The 23,291-nt window shown below is 27.2% G+C and overlaps 2 protein-coding genes across 2 annotated transcripts; one reads left to right on the top strand and one right to left on the bottom strand.

The window, feature by feature from the left end:
- Positions 1-672: 672 nt before the first annotated feature.
- LOC107437986 (uncharacterized) lies at positions 673-5,327 on the bottom strand. Its single transcript, XM_016050139.4, has one exon. The coding sequence runs from the start codon at positions 5,176-5,178 to the stop codon at positions 3,025-3,027; it is 2,154 nt and encodes a 717-aa protein (XP_015905625.3). The 5' UTR covers positions 5,179-5,327; the 3' UTR covers positions 673-3,024.
- Positions 5,328-5,520: 193 nt separating this feature from the next.
- On the top strand, positions 5,521-23,088 carry LOC107444818 (peroxisomal targeting signal 2 receptor). The gene is made up of 10 exons (XM_087164168.1): positions 5,521-5,729; positions 7,082-7,257; positions 8,784-8,819; positions 9,417-9,494; positions 9,934-10,042; positions 13,484-13,590; positions 14,349-14,462; positions 14,539-14,594; positions 20,534-20,630; positions 22,428-23,088. Exons 1-10 carry the CDS (start codon positions 5,609-5,611, stop codon positions 22,479-22,481), a joined length of 948 nt encoding a protein of 315 aa, XP_087020294.1. The 5' UTR covers positions 5,521-5,608; the 3' UTR covers positions 22,482-23,088.
- The last annotated feature ends 203 nt before the right edge of the window (positions 23,089-23,291 follow it).

Here is a 23,291-nt window from a genome sequence, read left to right as displayed (position 1 = left end):
ATATAAGTTAATAATTTGGGAATATTTATATTTTTGCACTGTGAAACCTATCAAATTTATCATATTTGTAATCTGGCAAAATCTCTATCTTGAAATATGTCAATGTTATGTAACTATTCTAAATCCTATATAAGTTGACCAGAGAAAAAAAAAAAAAATTGCTCAGGAAATTTTCTATTTTATTATATTATGAATTAGAATTGGCAACATTGCTTTAAAAGCTAACTTTAACTTAGTGAGTTTATCACACGGGAAAACTATTATATTAATGGCCATGGTTTGCAAGAATAACAAAATAGATTTCAATGTTGAGTTTTCTCTCATCGAAACTCAGATGTAGTAGTTATGAATTTCTCACATCGAAACTCACAACACACCACACACATTGAAGTTGATCACAAGTGATCAACTTACAAAGATTTCAATGTACCAGTGACAAAATGATCACTAAGTTTTGGCGACAGCTGTGCAGTAAAAGCAAGAAATCGAAAGACTGAAATCTAAATCCTGTAGCTATTTCTTGAGACATCATTATATCTTATTTTAAAATTTATTCCAAGTACAACACTAGACATAGACAGGTACAATATCTTTTCATATGGTATATGGAAATATGATATCAAGTGATTTTTTTAAGATGGTTAATTCAATTCTATTTAGTAATAGCAAAGAATCATTTAAAATAATTTATTTAAGAAATACAATTAAGCCAATACACACATTACAATCTAGAAGTGTACACCTTAGTTGGAGAATAGAATTAATAACACAATTTAACTTATGAGAGCTGTAAAAAATTCAGTTCTTGTATAATTTAATAATTATTTTAGTAAGAACCATACAAATTTGTTTTCAAATTATAAGCCAAAATACAGCAAATAATTTAGACTTACAAAGAATATTTTTGAAGTAAACAGCTTCCCACACAGTTTTTCCATAAAATGTTGTTAAGGGTTTGTCTATAGTAGGGGTTTCAAACCTTTTTGAGTGAAGGGCCACTTGCACAGCAGGTAGATTAATATAGGGCAGCACACATATTCAGATAGGTTAGCGGCAAATATGAAAATTTTTCGAATAACATAAGTGTTCTAAGCAGTTTTTTCTATCAGTTAACTTAATAACATATTTGCAGAAAATTAAATAATTTTAATTATTTGAATTTATTAAAAATAAACTTATATTTCTTCTCTTTCAAAAAACTTTTTCCATTTTCCACAATAATTTATCAAATATATATATACAAAGATACATATTGGGGAGGATATAAATTCTAACCACGAAAAAAAAAAACTGTAGAGCTTACAGATTTAAAGTGCAAGAAAAAGATATTTTTATTAAGGAAAATTTATAATGCTTAAACAAAAACCAAAAAATTGAATCAAATCCATTATAGTACAAAACAAAATTTAGTATTATTTTAACCTAAAAAAAATCCCCACAGCCAAAACGAGGAAAAAATAACTTATATTTACGATGAAATATGCACAGATAAATTGTATCAAAGTGATAATTTAAATTCGCGTGACATATTAACATCATAGCTAAAGTAACAGGATTGTAAAAATCAAGAAGCAAAGCATTGCAAAAAATTTTCTTATTAAATTTACGACGAATTTAGCAGAACTAAAGTGCACCAGTCAGTAGTTATTGAAATACGTGATTTTAAATTCGCTTGTCGTAATAAAAATTTTAAAACTAAGAATACATAGCAGAAACTGCCAAAAAAAAAAGACTTGTAAACAACTTTGATTTACAATCGGCACAAAAGCGATCAATTAAATGTGCGATTTATAACTCAGGAGTCGTAATAAATGTATTGGTAATTTATAAGCTATGTGGAAATTAGTAGTTACAAGGGTCTGTCTAGGTTTTTCTGAGAGGTACCTATTTTATGAAAATTTAGACATAATTTGTGAAAAATTAAAAACTACATTAAAAAATCAACACAAAAATATGGATTTATCGTTTCTTAAGGAATACAAAAATAAAATTATAAGAAAAAGTATTTTGTGAAACTACTGTTTTTTTAAAAGTTGAATTTGTGAAGGTACCGCGAAACGGTAGTAAATTCGGCCAAAAACAGACTTAAACGTCAATAGGATCAAATTAGAAAAACAGAGCATGCCGAAAGGTGATCATTTAAATGGGGTTTTTAAAATCGTGGGAAAATGTACCAGCTTCCTGGGATAAAAGATAAAGTTGGCATAAATAAAGAACGCTAAAACACAAATCGATTATCACGATAAACGGATCGGAATCTTAAAAACCACATGGAATTTAATAATTATAAATGCCAAAAAGTGATCGAAACGTTACTTGGATCAATGCTGAAATTGTTAAAAATTACTCAAATTCGTGTATTATAATAAAACCATGTGGAATTTTATAGCAATAACCTATCAAGAAACAACATAGATTTACTATAGAACAGTGCAAATCGAGCACATTAAAATGTAATGACTCAAATGTGCAATTTAAAATTGATTTTATTTTTCTAAAAAAAAAAAATCATTCGTCCAGAAGCTCCTAAGGGCTGAAGGTTGCGCCCTAGTCTATAGCAAAATTTATTTATTAATTATTACAGCAAGTTTATACATTTTTCTTGAGTCTCTGAATTATACATATTTAAGTTAAAAAAGTCAAATAAAAGCAACACTTAATTTTAAATATATAATTTATAATTCACAGATTAAATACATGCAATCAACATTACTGAAAAACAGTTTTAATAAACATGAGATATATAAATAATCATGACACAAAATTGATCTCGATTAGTTATATAATTTTTTCTTTCCATACCAAATAAGGAATATAATGGATACATTAAGGAAGCTAAATAAATTCACAGATTTATTTAAATGTTCATCTTATTTGTAAGATATGATACAAGCTAATAATATTATCAATACAAAAATAATCATTAAACATTTACAAAAAGGTACCAATCCATCAATGAACTATAATAAAATCAGAACTGAATAAAACAGATATTAACTTGTAACACACTTCTGATCATCATGATTAGGTACCAAGTAAACGTGAGCGATTTGGTGATTCAAGCCAGATCGCGGAGCTGGTTCGCTTATGATAGTGTTTCTTTTCCATACCCATTATATCTTGAAGTTTTGGTGGAGTAAAGTAATTTCCAAATAATTCATCAATATCAATTTTTTGACCATAAAATTGATTAATGAGAGCATTTTTCATATTAATACCAGAAGCCCAAGTTGGAATCGGTTTGTGACCGGATGGTGACTCATCATCAGAATCATCACTTTTGATTTCACTGATATCATAGTTAACAAAAGAATCTTCATGAGGTGTCATGGCATAACTATTAGGTCTTTTGGCATTGTTTGAAACTGGTGTTTTAGCCATATTTATTTTAGATTCAACTTTTTTTGTTGCTGGTGTTGAAGTAACAACTGGTGTCACAGAACAAGTTGAATTTGAACTGGATGCAAAAGGCTGAGTTTTGTCAACTCCTTTTGCAGTCTCAAAATCTGGTATATTTTTATTACTTGAATATGGTTTCTTGGCATTTCTAACAGGTTTTGGTGGAGCTTTCTCATTAGTAGTGGATGGTGTGATGTTTTCAACATTGGCTGGACTGCGTACATAAGTAGAATTTAATTTGTTTAAACAATTTGTATTGGCTATTTCTTTAGGTAAAGGTTCGTTCATGTATATGTGGTTAACTTCCATTTCATTTTTATCATATTTTGACGACTTCTGCTCAACAGGAGAAATTTTGACCTTTTTAACAGGTGAGCGTAAAGGTTTCCCAGAAGATGTAATAGCAACTGTTTCAACTTTTTTCACAGCTCCCTTTTTGGGTGCTGGTTCTATTTGCTGTAAATTTTCTTGCTTCGACTGAGTCCGAGATCTGATACGTTGCTCTTTTTCCTTTTCCATTTTTATTCTTTGTTGCATAGCTTTTTCCATTTTCTTTTCACGAGCTTTTTTATTTTCTTCAATTTTCCTTTTTTGTAAAGATTGCAATTTTTTTGCATTTTGACTCACTTTTTCCTCTTTCTTTTGAATTTCTCGGAGTATTCTTTTTTCAGGACGAGTTTGGCCTTGCTGGCGTAAATTTTTTGCAGGAATTACGGGATCAATGTCTTTAGAGGTTTTCATTTTCTTAAATGTATTATTTCCAGTGAAATTCTCAACCCATTTTTCTTGATTTTGTTTACCAGAATGTATTTGAGATGCATTATTTTTAATTCTTTTTGCATTTTCTTGGCTGTACTGAACAGACGATTTTCTCTTAGATCGTGTAACAGGAGTTTCATATTTACTTTTATCCGATGAACTATCACCACTTATGGTGATAGTTTTATTCGGGGGTGTTAAAAATTCATCATTTTCACTTTCTTTAGAAACACAAGAATTACTTTTTGTAACTAAGTAAGATTCCTTTTCATGATGGTTTAAATCAGATTCAACTTGGGACTTATAAGATTCAGACAAAGAACTAGTTTGTGAAGAAAATGTTACATTTTTCTTCTCTGCTTTAACAATTTTAGCAGCAGCTTTCAACTCGGATTGGGTAAAAGGTGTCTTTTCACCTGTAGTAGTAGAAGACTCCTTATTTTGAATGTATGTACTGTGTAGAGCTCCACTTACTGGAGTAATATTAGAGCTTGTATTCAATTCTGGAAAATAGCTCTTGTTGTGCTGTTTCTTAGAAGCAGAAATATCAAGTTCACCATTCAGTAATTTATCTTTAGGAACTGGTGTGGTAGTTTTATCTTCCGGAATACATTCAATTTCTTTGACACTTGATTTACGATTTGAGATATGCCATTGGTTGCTTCTGCCTTTACCCAAAACAATTTTTCGCAAGGATTTTCTTGACTTACGGTGACTAAGCCGCACCCGATTATCTCTTTGTACTTCTGCAAGCAAAGTTGAAACGCGATGGGAATTCTGTTTACCTTTAAGAAGAGTGACAAGACTTGGTAAATCATCAGCGGAAAAACGTGACGGTTCTTCTGCACTAGTAGATGCTCTACAATAGGTGCCTTCAACAATAGCACCAGCAGTTTCCTTTATAAACGAAAACCATTGACTCACTTGATCGTTACCAAGATTTGAATCCAGTATGATCTGATCAGCATCATCTGAAAGTGTTATCAGATCACTTAAAACATTACTTACATCAGTTAGCATTATGTAGTATTTAGATCAATGAATCTCCATTAAGTAAAAAAGATAAATACACAGGATACATCAAAAGGAGTATTCAATATTATTATTTGAGCCGTTCCAACATCTATGTACTGTTCTCAATTTGCCGCTAGCTTACAGTGATCCGGTTACAGTTTAAGATTATTTAAAAATAAACTTTAAAAACTAAAACAAAGTATCTCGTTTTTCACCTTACCTAAATAATTGAATTCTTTTTTTTATTTAAATCCTTTTGAATTCATTAATTAGAGTTTAAAATTTCATGTTATCAGAAGTGATATTCAAATATATTCCGGAAATCAAGATATTATTTTAAGTGTGGCATCACAATATGGCAGCCTAAACAGGAAGTTTACAGTTGACATAAATTTGTTTTGTTTGGGTTTTGTTTTCTTCAAACTGAGGGGAAAAAATGCGAAATACAATAACATCATCTTTTTCGACAGGCGAATTCCATGGATACAATGTTAAGTTTTCTCCTTTTCGAAAGAATCTTCTCGCCTGTGCAGCATCACAAAATTATGGCATTGCTGGTAATGCAATCTTGAGCAAAATTTTATCTCTGGCACAGGGAGCATATTGAAAATAAAAATATACTAATGATGTTTGCATTAATTTTGTTTTAATTAGTTTGTAAAACAAATAAAGAAAATTTTATGCAATGTAAAGATAAGGTTGATTAGTATGCGTCGATAAATAATAATCTGCAAAAGAGAAGTTTAAACATTTTTATAACATAACTAACTTAGGCTTTGGGAATATTTCCTAGCTTTTAAGTACGTCTAAAAATTTGCTGATGGTGTTCCTCCTTTTGTTATGGTTATTTTTAAAAAAAATTTATGCAAGTTAAATTTGTGGCTTATTTACTTGCAAGGATTACTAATAAATTACTAAAAAATGTAATATTTTTTTTTTAATTCTTTCTAAACTGACCTTAACTTTTAAGTCTGTGTAGATAAATGTCATGTGCTACGTACACACAGTGGTCGGAAGTGGTGAAACTGTTGTAGTCGCTACTTTTTTTCGTAGTGTAGTGTGCTATTTTTTTAAAAAAATGTAGCATACTGGGATACGATTAAAAAAAAAAAGAACAGTAGTTTGTATCGATTCTTTCCAGTCACTTTTAACGGTAGTTTAGTTAGGAAACAAAGTTTTAGCGCAACTAATTTTTCGAATTTGATGAATACAAATCTTTATGGGTCCATCAATGGATGCAATGAAAATGACCATGTGGCTGCAGCAGAGGGGGATATTTCCATATCCTGATCTGCACTGCCAACTACAATTGCCAAGGCGCCAATTTGATTCTAAATGAAAAATATTTAAAAGAAAGGTTTGTCCCACAGTGGCTTTGAAGGGGGAGATTTCCATTTTGTGATCTTTGGTACAATGATCACCAAGTCTTGGTAACTTTCGGGCGGCGGTATGCAAGAAACTAAAAAAAAAAAATCACAGAAAAAGACCAACTTGAAAGGTATACCTCATAGCCATCCATGGGCAAACATCTGCAGATTTTTAATAAAAATTCACAAGTTTAATAAAATCAATTTGGCACCTTAGCGAATGTAGTTGGCGGCATAGATCACAATACGGAAATAGCCCCTCTACGAGTTATACCCTTCATGCTGGTCCCTCTCTATTATGCGTTTTTTAGTTCCTCACAGATCGCTGCTTGGAAGTTGCCAAGACTTGCCGATTATTCTGCCACAGAATTTGGAAATCTGTTCCCCCAACTTGAGCTTAAAGTCAAAGTTTCTAAAAACTCTTGACTTAAAACTGGGAAATATATGGTAGTTCTTTATTGTACTGTTTCTTAAGCATAATATGAGTAATTTTTTAAATCATATCTATTTCTAATTGCAAATGACTGTTCTTTGTCTTTTAGGAAGTGGGCGTTTATTTGTTTTGGACATTCAAAACGGTAGAGAATTTAAGGTAGTCACTACCAGAGATTATTCTGATGGTTTATTTGATGTGACTTGGAGTGAACTTAATGAACAGCTTCTAGTAACAAGTTGTGGAGATGGATCTATACAAATATGGGATTACGTTTCTGCTGCTGTAAGATGATTGTTCTTTGATTTTCCTGTGATCTGTTATTTTTTCTATATTTTAAGATAAATATGGAAATGATATTGTATTTATAGTAGAATTGTAGAAATTACTGAAGAGGGATAATAGTAAGTAATATCCTTTTATATTGACAGATGGCAGTCGGTATAAATGGATATTTCTTACTATTATTCATACACTGCAGCATACATGAACTAGATATTTTTTACTTTAACTAGATACTTTACGATATTTTATTCAAGTTTATTGTTGAAAGTTCATAGGAGACTATATTTTTGTATATTCCTTTCTAACTTTTTAAGCTAATCAAAAAATTTTTGCTCACATGATTATAAATCTCCTTTGTCGGAATATAATATTATGCAAAAATGGTTTTTAATTATCATTTATAGTTTTATGTTATTTTTATAAAATTTCGACATTACTTTGAATGATTCTTTCATTCTTTTAGTTAAATGTATTTCTTTCATCACAATGCGTACTTGAAGGATTTTAATCGTGATTATGTGAACAACACGGACTATTAAGGCACAGATTATCAGCACTTTACGTTAAACTTAATTATGTTGTTGCATACCAAATTGTTAAAAACTTTTTTATTTCTTTTCATAAATAGCATTTCTTACACTATATTGCATTGGGTTCTCAAGAGAACTCAGATTGCTGAGACTCAGACTGTCAGAACTATGCTGTATATCTATACATTATTATGTGGTTACCAATAAATACAATTAAGTTGTTTCTATTCTTCTTCATAACATTTCTTATATAATATTGCATTGTATATTTTAGTGGGCTAACTAGTTTAGATATAAAGTCAAAAATTCTAAATTTTAGTTTTTTGTAGCAATAATAAAAAGTTTATTAAAATTTTAAGTGCAATTTGTATTTTTAGCATCAGTCACATGAAAACAGTCACTTTTTCTCCATTTGTCAGATTCTATACGTCATTTCATCTGTACTTTCATTCAATGTTTCCTGCTAATTCCTTTTTTTTTTTAAATAAATTGAAAATAAAACATCCTGTTCCATTCACAATAATTCTTCTTGCAAAAGCACTTGGAAGAATAATAATTTCACTATAAAAACATGATATTTTATTCCATATCCTTTTTTTGTAACATCAGTCACATTTTCTACTTTTATTTTATGTAAAACTTCTATAATTTTCCTCCCTTTTTCTTATATGTATAATAATATTAGGCTATTAAAAAAATCCCATTTAATTTCCAAAATTTTTTTTAAATATTTATTAAGAAAAAAAAGTTTAAAATAAGAAAGCCTATCAAAATTTAACATCAGTCACCATGTAATTTTCCTTATAAATTTTATTGTGCACTTGGTTATGTGGCTAATTAATCGAAAATTCTTCTATTTTTTCTTAAAAAACATGCATGATTAGAACTATATGTTTGTGTAAATAATTACCACCTGTTTTTTAAACCACAATTTTATTTTTGCTTTCTATATTTTTCTAGGTAAAATATTAATGTATTATTCTTCTATAATTTTAGGATCCTGTAACTCATTATAGAATACATGAAAAAGAGGTTAGTGTTTTTGACTTTTGATTTGAAATATTTTCCTTGTTAATACTTATATTTGTTTATTGAATGTGAAGCATACAAAATCAAAAATTTATGACTTGTAACATATTTTAACAAATGTTTATAATCCTGGTATTCTCTACCCCAATGTTTTTAAGATTAAAAACCTTTGTCTGGTATTCGTATGTATATGATTTTTAAGTTTAAGTGTCACTGCCTCATATTCATTTGCCCAGTATTCCCACCACATATGTTTTTCCTAATCTATTTCGATCAGATATTAAAATGTGAATAAATATTAAAATATCAATGAATAAATTAATATAAAATCGGATATAACATGTACTTCGGACAGTCTCCAAAGTGACTGTGATTGTTGACATTCACCAGTAACAGTTGACACGTTCCAGATTCTGGTCTATCATGGTAACATATATATAAATATAATATAAAATCATATTTACAAAACATAAAATGTAGCAATAATATATATTATTATTAATAATAGGTATACTGTGTGAAGTGGAATCTGAAAAATGATTAATTTATATTTATAAAAAATAAAATGTAGGAACAATGTTGTTTTATTATTATTAATAGGTATACTCTGTGGAGTGGAATCCTAAAAATGCTATGCCTGTTATATTGTCTGCATCCTGGGATCACACAGTTAAAGTAGTAAGTTCAAGATATTTAATTTCATAATTTTTAAGTATTTTATATTATTAATGTCGTGAATGACACACTTTAAGAATAAAATATTAATATTTATATAAATGGGATTTTATTTTTTAAAAAAAATTAAGAGTAAACATTTCAAATGTTGTCTTTTAATACAGAAAGTACTGTAATTTTTTTTGCTTAATATTATAATAGGCTTGTATTAACATAGAACGTTAATGTCCAGTTATTTCCAATTGTTATAATGTACATTGCACATGCAATATACATTATAGCAATTGTAAATAACTGGACAATTTACAAGTTTTTTAAATTTGCATGTTTTTTCAAATAGCATAGCATTATTCTACTAAAACTTTTATATTATTTTTTTTTCATAAGCTAGTTTTTTGAAAGGAAATAATTGTTACAAACATTTCCCTATTTGAATTTTTAGTGGAATCCATTTGTCTGTAAAGAAATTGCTGCTTACTTAGAGCATACTGATCAAGTCTATGAAGCCACTTGGTGTCCAATGGTTCCTCATCTTTTTGCCTCTGTTTCAGGTGAAATTTATGTATATTTTTTATTATATTTACCATGAGAGTTTCTTTTTCTATCTCATTAGTTAGATATAAGTTAGATCAACTGCAGAGATAAATGCCTAAGTGTCTTAAGTTGTTTATGTCAGTTTTTCTTGATACAGTAGAGAACCAATTATTCGGGGTGCTCGGGACCATCGCTATCCCGGATGTCTGAATTTTCTGGATCGACCAAAAAGTGTCGTTAATCGATGTTTTATCGAACCCGAATTACAAGGAAAAAGTGCAATGCATAAAGTAAGAGAAAAAAGAAAGGTACTCCTAACTTTAAAGAGAAAAATAACATTTAAAAGAATAAAAAAATTTGCAAGTTTAGACAAGAAAAACAAGATTAAAAAATACAAAATTCTCGTATTTATTTTTTAAAAATAATTACAATTCCTAAATTAACTAATATAAGCAAAACCAATGGTTAAATAATGCAATATATTTCATACCTAATTATACGGGGGAGACGATAAAATAAAAGGAAAACTTATTAATCTAAATAAAAACACTTGAAAATTATCGAACCGAAACGATAGTTAAAAAAGGCACTAACATAAATATTGAAACCCGGAACAAGGCAAGATCAACGGAATTTAAAAAAAAAACTAATGATAAAATTTATGAATAAAAAGAATTAATTTATTGAGTGCGAAATTTATTGTGAAAAGAAAAAAAAATCAAACGTAGTGGAATCAGAAAAACAAAACTGCAATCTGCTTCACAAAATAATCGTATGTTTAAATTAATAAACAATTCTCCTTTTATTTTTATTTATTTTTTGTTGATAAGAACACAATATTTAATTACAGCAGATGTGATTCCACATCAATAAAAACTTGCAAATTATACCGCACTTGAATTTATTCAGAAGAAAAAGATTTTATTTTTATTAATCGATGTCAAATAGATAAATATATTTTTCTCTTTCATCTTCTGTTCACTGATATGCATGCAATGCATTTTCCCCACCCCCCTCGTAAATTAAACAGATAACAAAATCAGCATGCCACACCCTTGAGCTTGATTGACGGCCTAAAGGAGAAAATAAAACATTCCTGCCTTCAAGGTCACGGAGGAAATGACGTTTCTCCGGGTAAACGGGGAAAAAATTCTCCCCTTCCTTACATTTTCCTCTACTCAACTTCAAGGATGAGTTCATTTCTGCTTTTTTTCATAATCGTTCTAGTTTAAAATGGCGGGAAAACCGATCAAAATTTTTCCCGGTTTTCTGGCTTCCCGGTTATCTGGATACCGGATAAATGGTTCTCTACTGTATCATGTTTCACAGACACTATATGTAATAATAAATAAATAAATTGAAAAACTCACATTTAAAACTAACTTTGGTTTTAGTAAAGCAAAGAGGCTTTTATTAGTTTTCTATTTTTAAACTGAATTGACAATGGAAGCAGTGTGTGTTCTAAGATCTGCATATTTCTCTCTCCTTTTTTATTATTAAAGATTTAATTTTTATCAAAACCAAAAGTTTCAGTCATGCTGATGAATAATTGTTTTGAAATTTGAAGAATTGGATTTTTCAATTGGACAATGGAAGCAGTGTGTGTTCTAAGATCTGCATATTTCTCTCTCCTTTTTTATTATTAAAGATTTAATTTTTATCAAAACCAAAAGTTTCAGTCATGCTGATGAATAATTGTTTTGAAATTTGAAAAATTGGATTTTTCGAAAAAATAACTTTTTTTAGTTATAAGTTTTTAATATAAATTAAAAATAGATATTTTATGAGGTGTTTATTTTGAACACTGTTTTTCAATATCTTTTATCTCTTTTTTTTCTTCCATTCAGCTATTTTTCTTAATATGACTATCTTATTAGAAATAAAAAGAAATTAATTAATTGAGACTAATTAAATCTTTTCTTAATATCAAATCAGATTTTGATTTTAAGTAATAATCGGGTATACTTCAAATCAAAATCCAATATTCAAATTTAAAGGCTTAAAATGTAGGGCTGCATTTATTAGAAACAACACTTTATCAACCTTACGTTAAATTTCATTGCACCACAATTTCAATGACCATGACACTATCTTTAAAATAACTTATTTCATTTTATCTATTAACTTCATTTTTACTTTTTAAAATAACTCAAATGTTTTAATTTCATATATATTGTGCAAAAGTATTGAAATCTGAGTATATTTTCAGTTGTCAACATGCAACTTTGTTTAATTGTTGTATATTTATTATTTTGTAGATCGAAAACAAATTTGTTTAGTTTTCTTAATCATATGCTTTTACTACTTTTGTAAAATTTAAGTATCTTTTTTTAATAATAGTTATTTTGTAATAAATATAGCAATGTAACAATTATAAAAGCTACACACAGAACTAATGTATGAAATAATTTGGCATTTAAAACCCAATCCATTTTTAGCCTTTACATACACTACTTAATAAGTTATAAACTAACCTTCAAATAAATAAAATAAAATGATCAAAAAACTCCATTTAAACTAAATAAATAAATCACTTTCACAACTAAGTGTAACGATTTAAATGTAGGTATGGAAATTATTATTAAAAATTGAATAAAATGTTAATGAAAGGTTAATAATGTATGAAGAGGAAAAGATATTTCACTCCATTAAAATAAAAATATATTTAAGAAATATACTATGAGACAGCCAGAAAGATTGAACAAAATTTGTGTGCATCTGTTTAAAAAAAAAACAAAAGTTTCCTGACTGAATGTCGAAAAAAAGTTTGATTTGAGAATCAACCCCCTTTTTAAACTTCCTCCTTCACTGGTTACATCTTATTTCAATCCCAATAATGCTCCCCCAAAATTCTAGGAAATATTCCCTATGAAGCATTTATAACTAAATTTAAAACAAACAAGTTATCTTCTCTTACAATCTACACCTATAAATATCAAGATATGGATAGATAAAGCCAGGTAATTTGAAGCTGTGGACATTTTCCCATAGTTAAAAGGGATCAGCTAGCCATGTAAGATAAGAATAAGGTTAGTTTCGTCAGGTGGTGAAATGAATTTTAAGATGGTGTTTTTTACCTAATAAGAACTTTAAAGGAAGTGGAAAATTTTTTTGAAAATAATTTTTTAAAAAAATGAGTAATTTCAGAAAATATTAGAAATTGCCATTTACAATGGGAAGGGGGGCTGAATCCCCTAAACCCCTCACTTACCTACGTTCGTGGTTTATGCGTTATGTTTTATGTGTATTGTCTTTATGTGAGTGTATCGATATTTTGGAAGAAAGTTTTATACTGTGTTTGAACAGTTAATATTAATATATGCAATTAATTTTTGATAAGAAACTATTATTTATTTAATTTGTGCAATGACTTAAATCTAAGAAAAGTTTTAAGTATCAAAATATTTAAGTTAAGTCAGAATATGAAATGTGTTAATGATTTCTTTTCACTTCCCTAGGTGATCGAACTTTGAGATTATGGGATGTTAGATGTAATACTCGTTCAAATGGATGGTATGCACATGATTCTGAAGTCTTGTGCTGTGACTGGAGTAAATTTGATCGTGTAATTAAATATTTTTATGATTAATTGTTATAATAATCTGTTTAAAATTATTTTTTTTTTACTCCATAAACAATTATAAACACAATGAATGTTTACAAAAATGTTTTGATTGAAATAAAAAATCTTTTCTCTTCCCCTTCTGACAAGCTACTCTGCAATTTCTTCTCTCTCTCCTTCTAAGTATTGCTAGTTAGAAAGTTGGCACCTCTGTTTAAGAATAGAATTATTTTTTACTGTCATTTGGAGGTTCTTATGCATTTTATCGTTAATTTTGTGATAAAGTGGTAAATATGTTTGTTTTAGGTAGCACATATCAGCACAATAAAATTTGAAGTATAAAATTTTATAACATATCTATTGAAATTTAAAATACAATTTAAAATTAAGTCAAACGCATGACTTCAAAAAATATAGAGTAATATTGCAAAAGTTTATGTGTAAATATTTCAAGATCAAGTTTAAAAAATATATGAGAAAGTTAAATGATGCTGATATTCTTAAAAATTTTGTAAAAAAGTTAATGTCATATCAAGTTTAAATTTTAAAAAATATTTCTCAAAAGTGTAAATAATATTATGAAGAATAATGTAAAAAAACGTTTTAAGATGACTTTATTACTTTCTTCTCATAAAATTTTTTCCTTGCTACTTTTTTTTATTCATTATTGTGTTTCAATGTAACTCAAATAAAATTTTAACAAATATTTTTTCATATTTCTTCATTATAAATTTTTGCTCATTAAAAGTTTTTTTTTTCAGGATGTTTTAGCAACTGGCACTACAAATGGAAAAATTGTTGAATGGGATGTAAGAAAAATGGCACACCCACTTTTTATGTTATCTGGTCATGAATATGCTATAAGGCAGTTAAAGGTTAGTTGGGTTTTATTTAAAATGTTCCCTTTTTTAATATTTTGAAATCAATTAATTTATTTTTATTTATTTGTAGTTTTCCCCTCATCAACCTGGTACTCTGGCTTCCGTTAGTTATGACTTTACTACAAGGTATGCAATGATATACTGAAAATATTAGCTTATTTCAATTTCATAATGCCTTGTTTGATGATTTATACTAAAAATTTAAAATAATGATCTCTAGATATGTTTATTAATTTTCTTAGATGCTTATTAATTGTTCTTAGATTTTGAAATTAAGAGTGTATTTTTCCTTATCTGAGATTGTTTTTTCTTCTAAAAATTTTGTTTGAAATATTTGTAAAAGAATCACAATATGGGAATTGCTTAAACAGGGTTCTTAAAATCCTTTAAATTTTCAGAATTCATAAAATCAATTTTAAAGCGTTTAAAAACTTCATATTTTCATAAATTTCTTCTTTCAGATCTTAAGGTTCTTAGAATGCATTACTTTTAGATCATGTAAAAGTTAATTATTTCTTCTCAGATCTAATCTTTGCTACAGTTGAATCACATCTTTATTTAGGCTATCAATTTTCTATTGCTTTTTCATTTTTTGTTCTTTATTCTTTGTCAGGCTTTTAGGATGTTCTTGTTTTTTTTTTGTTATACAATGAGAGCTATTTGTTATTCTCAAATATGTTCTATTTATTAAGAACAGAAATTAAGTCTTTAATCTATTTATTTATTAGTTTCACTGTTTTTCTTGCAATTGAACAGTATGTTCATTTAGGTTTTCTATTTTTTAACAATCTATCTCTTTTTACATTAGTTTTTATTATTCATTATCTCATTATAATATTCTAATTAGATTAGGTAATTTTTTTTTTATTAGTTTGACTTTATCTTTTTTATTTTTCAGTGCCATTGTTTTTCAAATAATTAAACCTCATGTCTTAACATTAGACTTTCTATTAAATTATCTGTCACTTTTTTTTGTTTAAAAAAATGATCTCATTTCCATTTGATTTTGCTTTTTAATTGGACCTACATTTATTTGTTGTTGAACTTTCTCCTCAATTTTAGATTTGCCAGATATTTTTCTTTCTTTCATATTTCTATTGGTGAGTTAATATTATTGTGCAGACATTAGAGAAATATAATGAATTAGTAAAAATGTACGCTGACTGTTACAATTTATTAGACAATTCATTAATTTAAAAAAAAAGATCTGAAACTTCAAATAATTGAGCTCAATGAACTCTTCAATAATAATAAAAAAATCTGAATTAAAATGTTATCATGTACAATTGTACTTTATTTTATTTATTTCATTCTCAATATTTTTTAAAAATTATTACAGTCAATTCGCTATAACTCGAAGTACGATAACTCGAATATTACTATAACTCGATTTTTTTATGAGGTCCTGACCCTTTTATCTTCAATTTCATGTTAATTATTCCCGATTACTCGAATTTTACTCCCTTTAACTCGATTTTTTTTGTGGATCTTTTAAAGCAAGAAAAAAATAACCTACGAGCTGATATCTTTCCCCCTCCTTTGCAACACACTCACAATGTCTTTCGCACTCTTCATGGAGAAGCTAAGGCTGTCCCTCTTGAAGTATGTGAACAGTGGTTAAATGAAACGTTACCAAATTTACTTCAAGGATACAGTTAAAATGATGTTTTCGAAATGGGTTCATTTTTCAAATGTCTTCCAAATAAGACTATGATGTTTAAGGATGAAAACTGCTCAGGGGGTAAAATGAGCAAGGAACGTTTGACTGTTCTAGCTGAAAGAAATGCGTCTGGGACACAGAAATTGCCAATACTTGTTATCGGAAAATACCGAAATCCCCGATGTTTCAAGAATGTAAAAATGTATCCTTTGGATTAAAAGTCTAACAAAAAGTTTTGGATGACATCAGTTTTATTTGAAGACTATGTAAGAAAATTGGATCGGAAATTCTTCGCTAAAAAAAGAAAAGTTATACTCTTTATGGATAAATGCACAGCGCATAGTGATCCACCTAATTTGAAACAGTAAACTTGCAGTTTCTCCCGCCAAACACAACAGCAAAGTTGCACCCGATGGGCCAGGGTATCATAAAGTGCTTCAAACAGTCTTATCGTAAATGACTTGTCAGAAAAATGATCTTAAATATTGTAAGCATTTAGAGGATTTGTAATTAATAAGCATTAATTAAATAATCCGACAATATTTTGAAAGTCCAAAACCGAAACTAACGGTAAGTCGAACATCCGATAGGTCGAAGTTTTTCGTCAGTCCTAACTAGGACTGGGCTATAAATCGATATATCGCGACATATCGATTTAACGCCTATATCGGCAAACCGATACAGCAACTTTCATTCCAAGCGATGCATCAGAAATCTGATTTAAGCCGTCGAGTGAAGAAGACGATATAACGATATAGCGATACACGCAAGGACTTTCTCTTACGTTCCGATGCCAACTCGCGCTGTGGAAGACGATATTGTTTCGTAATGTTGAGACGGCCTTGACTGATTAGCGGTAGAATCACAACCACTTTTGAGACCTTATATCGTTATATCACATGTTCGTTTTCGCACCTTCGCGATTTGAAATCGTTTCTTGTAGATTATTTTCAATGGGATTAACTTCGTGATCGCCGTCGTAACCTTGTTCTGAACGCAATCTATTATTGAAAAGAATTTATAAAGAAAAGTTTCTTCATTAATTAGGTAAGTTTTTTATTTATTTTCTGACAAAACTTTTTTATATTTTTAAATGTGAAAATTATCGGAAATCTAATTTAAGGCACCCATAAGGAATTAAATTACAAAGTAAATAAATTTGTTAGGTTATTTTTTTTACTTTCTTTTAATTTATTAAAAACCTTTCGGATAAAACTTCTAATAATTTAATGGGCTTCTATTACTGATTTTAAATTTATAAATCTTGAGTTGTTTTTATTTTTAGAAATAAAGTTAAAACAAAACTTATTTTTTGGACATAAGTCAATAAACTTTATTTGTTCAAAAGAATTTGAAAAGTTTGCGAATTTTATTCATTTCTGTTTTTTTATTATCAATTACTACTTCGTTTTATTAGAGAGTAAAATCATTATTTTTTTTTAATTTTCGTTTTATATTATTAGTTAATTAGCTAAATATATTACCGAATATCACAATTCTTTTGTTTTTATTTTTAAGAATTTAATTAAGAAACTTTGCCTTACTTTGTTTTTCGTTCGTTCATTATTTAATTTAATTTAATTATTTATATGAAATAATAATAAAAATAGTGTTTAAGAAGCATTTTCTTTCTAAAATTTATTTAGCTCTTTGTTTTAAGCATACAAATAATTTTTTAACGAACTTATTTTTTAAATTTTGTTCCTATGCTGTTAGGTAATTGATAAATTTCACTTTTATTTATTTTTTTATTTTTAAACTAAGAAATCTTTTGTTATTTGCGTGATCATTTTTAGAAAATATAACAAAACTTGTGTTTACTTCTTCATTAAGAATTTGAACATTACAATCGAACTTAATAATTCTGTAATTATTTACGCATAATAGTACAAGCAAATATTGATTTGTTAAAAAAAGTTTCTTTTTTTTAAAAAAAAAATATTTTTAACACTTCGTTTTAAGTGTATAATGAATTTCTTAACAAACTTTTTTTTTAATTTTTTAAATTTTCTTTCAATAATTTCAGCTAGATATCTTTATAAAATTCCCTTTTTATTTTTAAACTGAGAAATCTTTCAGAGAACGAAAATTTTAAGAAATTATTACAATTCTTATGTTTACTTTTTAGTTTAAAATTCGAACATTTTTTAATTTTAAACTTCGGCTTTTAGTCAATCTAACTTTTATTTTAATTAAAATATATTTTGAAATTTTAAAATCAGCTTTTGTTTAATAACAATATTTTTTTTCATTAAGGGTATTTTAGGGGTTAACTTAAATTAAGACTGCTTATACCTTATAAACGATAAAGAAGTGCAAATATTTCATTCTGTATCTACACACATTTTTTCAATAAATATTTTAAGTAAGATTTGTACATCTTAGTCAATTTATTTAATATCTTTCTTTAGCAAAACATATATATTTTCAAATTTATAAATTGATTTAAATCAATATGCGTATGCAGTCTTGATAGAAATCTGACTTTCTGTGCCTTAAAGTAAATGAAATTCAAAAATACTATATCGCGATACATCGCTATATCGCGATGCAAAACTGACGATATATCACGATATATAATTTCTAATATCGCCCAGTCTTAGTCCTAACAGATTCGAGTTATCGCGAATTCACTGTATATGCTTTTCACTATTTCCAGGCTTTTTTCTTTATTAACAAAGGTATCTATTTCTTTCAGAACAGTGAAATAAATCAAAATGCCCAAGGATAATTTATTTGAATTTTATCAAATTTGTCTAATTTAGTAATTAAAATAAGTTATATTTATGTAAAATCTAATTTGCTTTTATTATTTACATTGACTTTATACACTTGATTTGAATTAAATTGTGTTTCTTTTTTGAATAATTATGCAATGTAATAGGAAATTTTATACTAACAGAAATTGCTTGCTTGGTTAAATCTGATCGAAGAATTTGGATTTAGCAATTTAAAAATAAGCATTTTATGGTCAATATGAAATTGTCTCTAAGTTTTGGGAAAATGGTATTAATGTAAATTAATGAGAGTATAATGTTACTGTTTATGTCAGTTGAACTTAAATATGCAGTAATAATTTATTCGTTTTTATTTTAATTGTTCATCGATTCTAAGCCTGTAAAATATTTATATTTTTACACATCCAAGTAAAGGTATATCGAGGCTTTCAAAGGCAGTAAAATCTGAGTTTATTCAATATTTTTTTGTTAATATTATATGTTTCATTAATAATTATATATATTTAAATGTACATATAATTTTTAAATAATAAGACAAATCTTAAAAAATATGTTTTTTTTTAAAGGGGATTAAGAAGGAAATAATTCTATTATTTTTTCACTTTTGAAACAAAGAGCATAATGCTCATCACTTTTTAAAAAAAAAAAAAAAAATAAGGTGTTGATTTAAGTTAATAATGAGAAATGAAAAATTTAGTCATTAATTGGTTATTTAATGATAAATTTCTTTTGGCCTTAGGTTGATGTAAATTCTGTTTGTAGTGATGAAAAAAAAATAGTTAAACTTATAAATAGTTAAGCTAGTGTTATAGCTTGTCAGAAAATACTTGGAATTTTCATTGAAGATAATATCGTTATAAATTTTGCTGGTAGTGGTTACATAAAGATTGAAACTTGCATTGTTGTTCAGCACAAAGCTCTAGTTAATATCTAAGTGCTCTGGCTAGTTGAAAAGAGATTGGAATTTTAATTGCAAGTTTCCGCCCTCACAATGAATGAAAGTGAATTAATAAAAACCTGTCATTTCTTTACAGACTGAAAATTGTCAGTTTTCTTTAAACATATATCATGGAAATGTGATATTTACTGTTATGAATAGGCAACTTTTTATTTCAAATTATTGAATAAATTATGTTAAGCAATCAATTCGTAATAAAAAAAAGTTTTTTTTTTGAAAATTCGTTTTAAGAGTAGAAACGTTAATTCAGCATTTGATTTATTGAAAACAGTTTATAGTGGCCTTATTTCTGTTATATAGTGCTTGAATTCTACCCAATGTTTCACAACTAATTTTAAATATAACATTAAAATTAAAAATTAAGTTATTTATTTGATAAATATACTTATATTTTATGTTGCTGTTTTTTATGTTTGTTGTAAATATAAATATTTTTTAAGTTACTGTTTGATAGTTGTTAATGATTGACAATGAATTATTATTTCACTTTGAAACGTATAGGTTATGAAAAAATTCTATGATAGTGTTAGAAGTACTTATTTTTTCTTATTGATATTATAAATACAAGCCATGGGCACATATCATAAATGTACTCTCACAAATCAGTTCCTGATAGTTAAATCATAAATTTATTTCATAATTATTTTCAATAATTTATATTATAATATAAAAACAAAGACTTCTTTTGTAAATGCTTGTTTGTCTTTAGATTTTGGAATTGGAACATACCCCAGGCTTTACAGATTCACAAAGAACATAAAGAGTTTGTGTATGGCTTGGATTTTAATCCAATGAAACCTGGTCAGGTAAGTAATATATTTTAATGTACTGTGCACTTTGCACAGCTAATGTTTGAAGTATTACCAAGATTATAATTAGCCTGTTTACATGATTTTATATGATGCTTAAGCTTGCTAAATTTTGCAACTTATTAAAAGTAATTTATTAAATAATTGTCTGCTCAAACTCAACACAGTAGGATCCTTGTATAATTATAATTTTCGCATTTTATTTTATGGACAAAACTTTTTTTCTGCATCGGAATTGAAAAAGCACGTTTTCAAGAAAAAGTAAAGGCCCAGAATGAGCATTTAATTAAATTTTTTTATAGGGGGGGGGGGGGGAATAACATATAAAACGGTTGTAAAGGTTTTGTTTTCAACTGAATTTGGCTTAAATTCTTTAAATTATAACTACTTGAAAAATGTAAGATTTTCTAATGTAACATATTAACATTTATAACATATTTTAATACTAAAAAAACATTATTAAAGAAAATCTATACCATATTATTATATCTACCATATTATATCTATCATATTAACTTTAAAGATATCTTTACAAAAATATAAAAAATTTTACAATTGATAAAAACTGCATAAAAATTAGTGTTTTATCAAAATAATTAATGGTGGCACACTATTCTCTGCATTATCTCCTTCTAATACGCTCTTGTTTTTTGTACTTATGCTTTTCCCACAAAATTTGGCTTAAAGTTTTCTTGTATAATAAATATTTTATGGGTTATTTAAATCAAATAGTTTGTTCTTTATGACTAAATATTAAGCCTATAGCCAACTATCCATTATTTTGTGAAATTTTTGCTCTATTTAGTACATTATTAAATTTTTTTATTTGTATTTTGAGCTGTTGAAAAAATTCAATGTTTATTTTAAAGATCATATCAAAGCATTTAAATTTTTTTTTTCTATCTGTCAAAACTTGGACTTTTATATTCATAGTAATAACCATTATTATTTATATTGTAAATTTAATAGTCATTACGTAATATTGTTGTCTGAGATGATCGAGGTGTCATATTCCATAATTATCACTACTGTTAATAGTGATTATGATATTTATATTTGTTATTATTGATTACATGCATATACACATATTCCGCTTCACTCAAAATCGGAGCATAGAGCGTCCGTTATTAACAATAACAATTTTATTGTTATCATATACAGCAAAAAATCTTAATAACATAAACCTTGAACTGTGAGATTTTATAAATATTTTTGTGCTCCTAAACGTTGTTTACCTTAGTTTGTGAGACTTTGTGTTTTATAGAAATTTCTATGATATAGATCATTTCATTCTTCATTAAATTGACTTACTAAAGATGACAAAATATATCTAAAACAGAACAGTTATATTGCTTTAAAATAATTTTTAAATGAAAATATTTTGAAATATTAAGGTTACCATGAGCAAGAAAAATAAAATTCAACAAATTATAAATTTATTAGTTGCTTAAGAGATAGTAAACAACCCTACACCGTAAAAAAAACCATTGTTACGACTTTAAGGAAAACCTTTTGACCTTAAAAACTAAAAACTGGAAAACGCTTGCGGGATAAAGGTTAGCCTGGAAAAAACTTTTTGAGTAGGCCAAGGCCCACCCTGGGCTGTTGAGCCATTGATGATGATTATGAAGAGATGGTAAAGTTATTTTGGTTTAAAGAATTATGTTATAAAGACCTCTTACTGAATTCAATACTTATGGTTCAGAATACACAGGCAAAATGATATATTTTACAATATATTGCCCAACTTTAGTTGTGTTATTAATATACTTATGTGTTTATTTTTTTTTAAAGGCTTGTGATTGCGGATGGGACTCATTGCTCTATATTTATGATGAAGTTATGTGATAAATGGATATTCTAACGCCTTATATAGTTATTTTTGTTACATAAACTGTATATAGCTTGCATATTTTATTAACAGTAATTTCATACGGGTTTCTAATCACTAAACAAACATTTTATATAGGCTTTTTTGATATCATTTTAAAAATGTTGTTTGTCATGCAGTCATAAAGAATTTTTCTATGGTGGTACTTAAATTATTTTCAAATATATTTTAGCATGTCTTGTAAGAAATTGCATGTCATGTTTATTTCTATTGTATCATCTTAGATATCAATTTAGTAAAAACTGAAATAACTGTCATTAAAGAATTTTTTTAATATTATTATTTTTGATATTTGAGCTAGTGTAAGTAGAAAATATCTTTGAAGAAATTTAGAAGTATTAAGTTGTGTGGTGTTTATGTTTATTTTTCATTGTATTATACTTTTGTTTCTCTTTCTCTGTTGTATATAACTGTAGCATTATTTGTGATGAAATATCTAATTTTTTTTATCATTATTAACTTTTAAAAAATTATATAAAAGTTTTAAAACTAAATGTTAAATAAGTTATGAAATTATTCACCTTGGTAAATCCATCCTAACAGCTTTACTCCATCCTACAGAAATTTTAGAAAAGTATATGCTTCAAAATTATTATATTTTAAAATTTTATCTAATTTCTTAATTTTTTCCTGTCTAAATGTTTCCTCATCAAAGCTTCAAAAAATCAAAATATTCTTATTTATACAAAATTCATATAAAGTTTTAATGAGCATAAAAATAAACTTCTCCTTTTGCAGTACAGTTTGCTACAAACCAAAGTTATTTC

Source organism: Parasteatoda tepidariorum, chromosome 5 (genome assembly GCF_982258835.1).
Source record: "Parasteatoda tepidariorum strain Cologne lab strain chromosome 5, Ptep-v5.0, whole genome shotgun sequence".
Classification (NCBI taxonomy): Eukaryota; Metazoa; Arthropoda; class Arachnida; order Araneae; family Theridiidae; genus Parasteatoda; species Parasteatoda tepidariorum.
The sequence above is the reverse complement of the archived record's forward strand: the minus strand, read 5'-3'. Positions and strand labels throughout refer to the sequence as shown.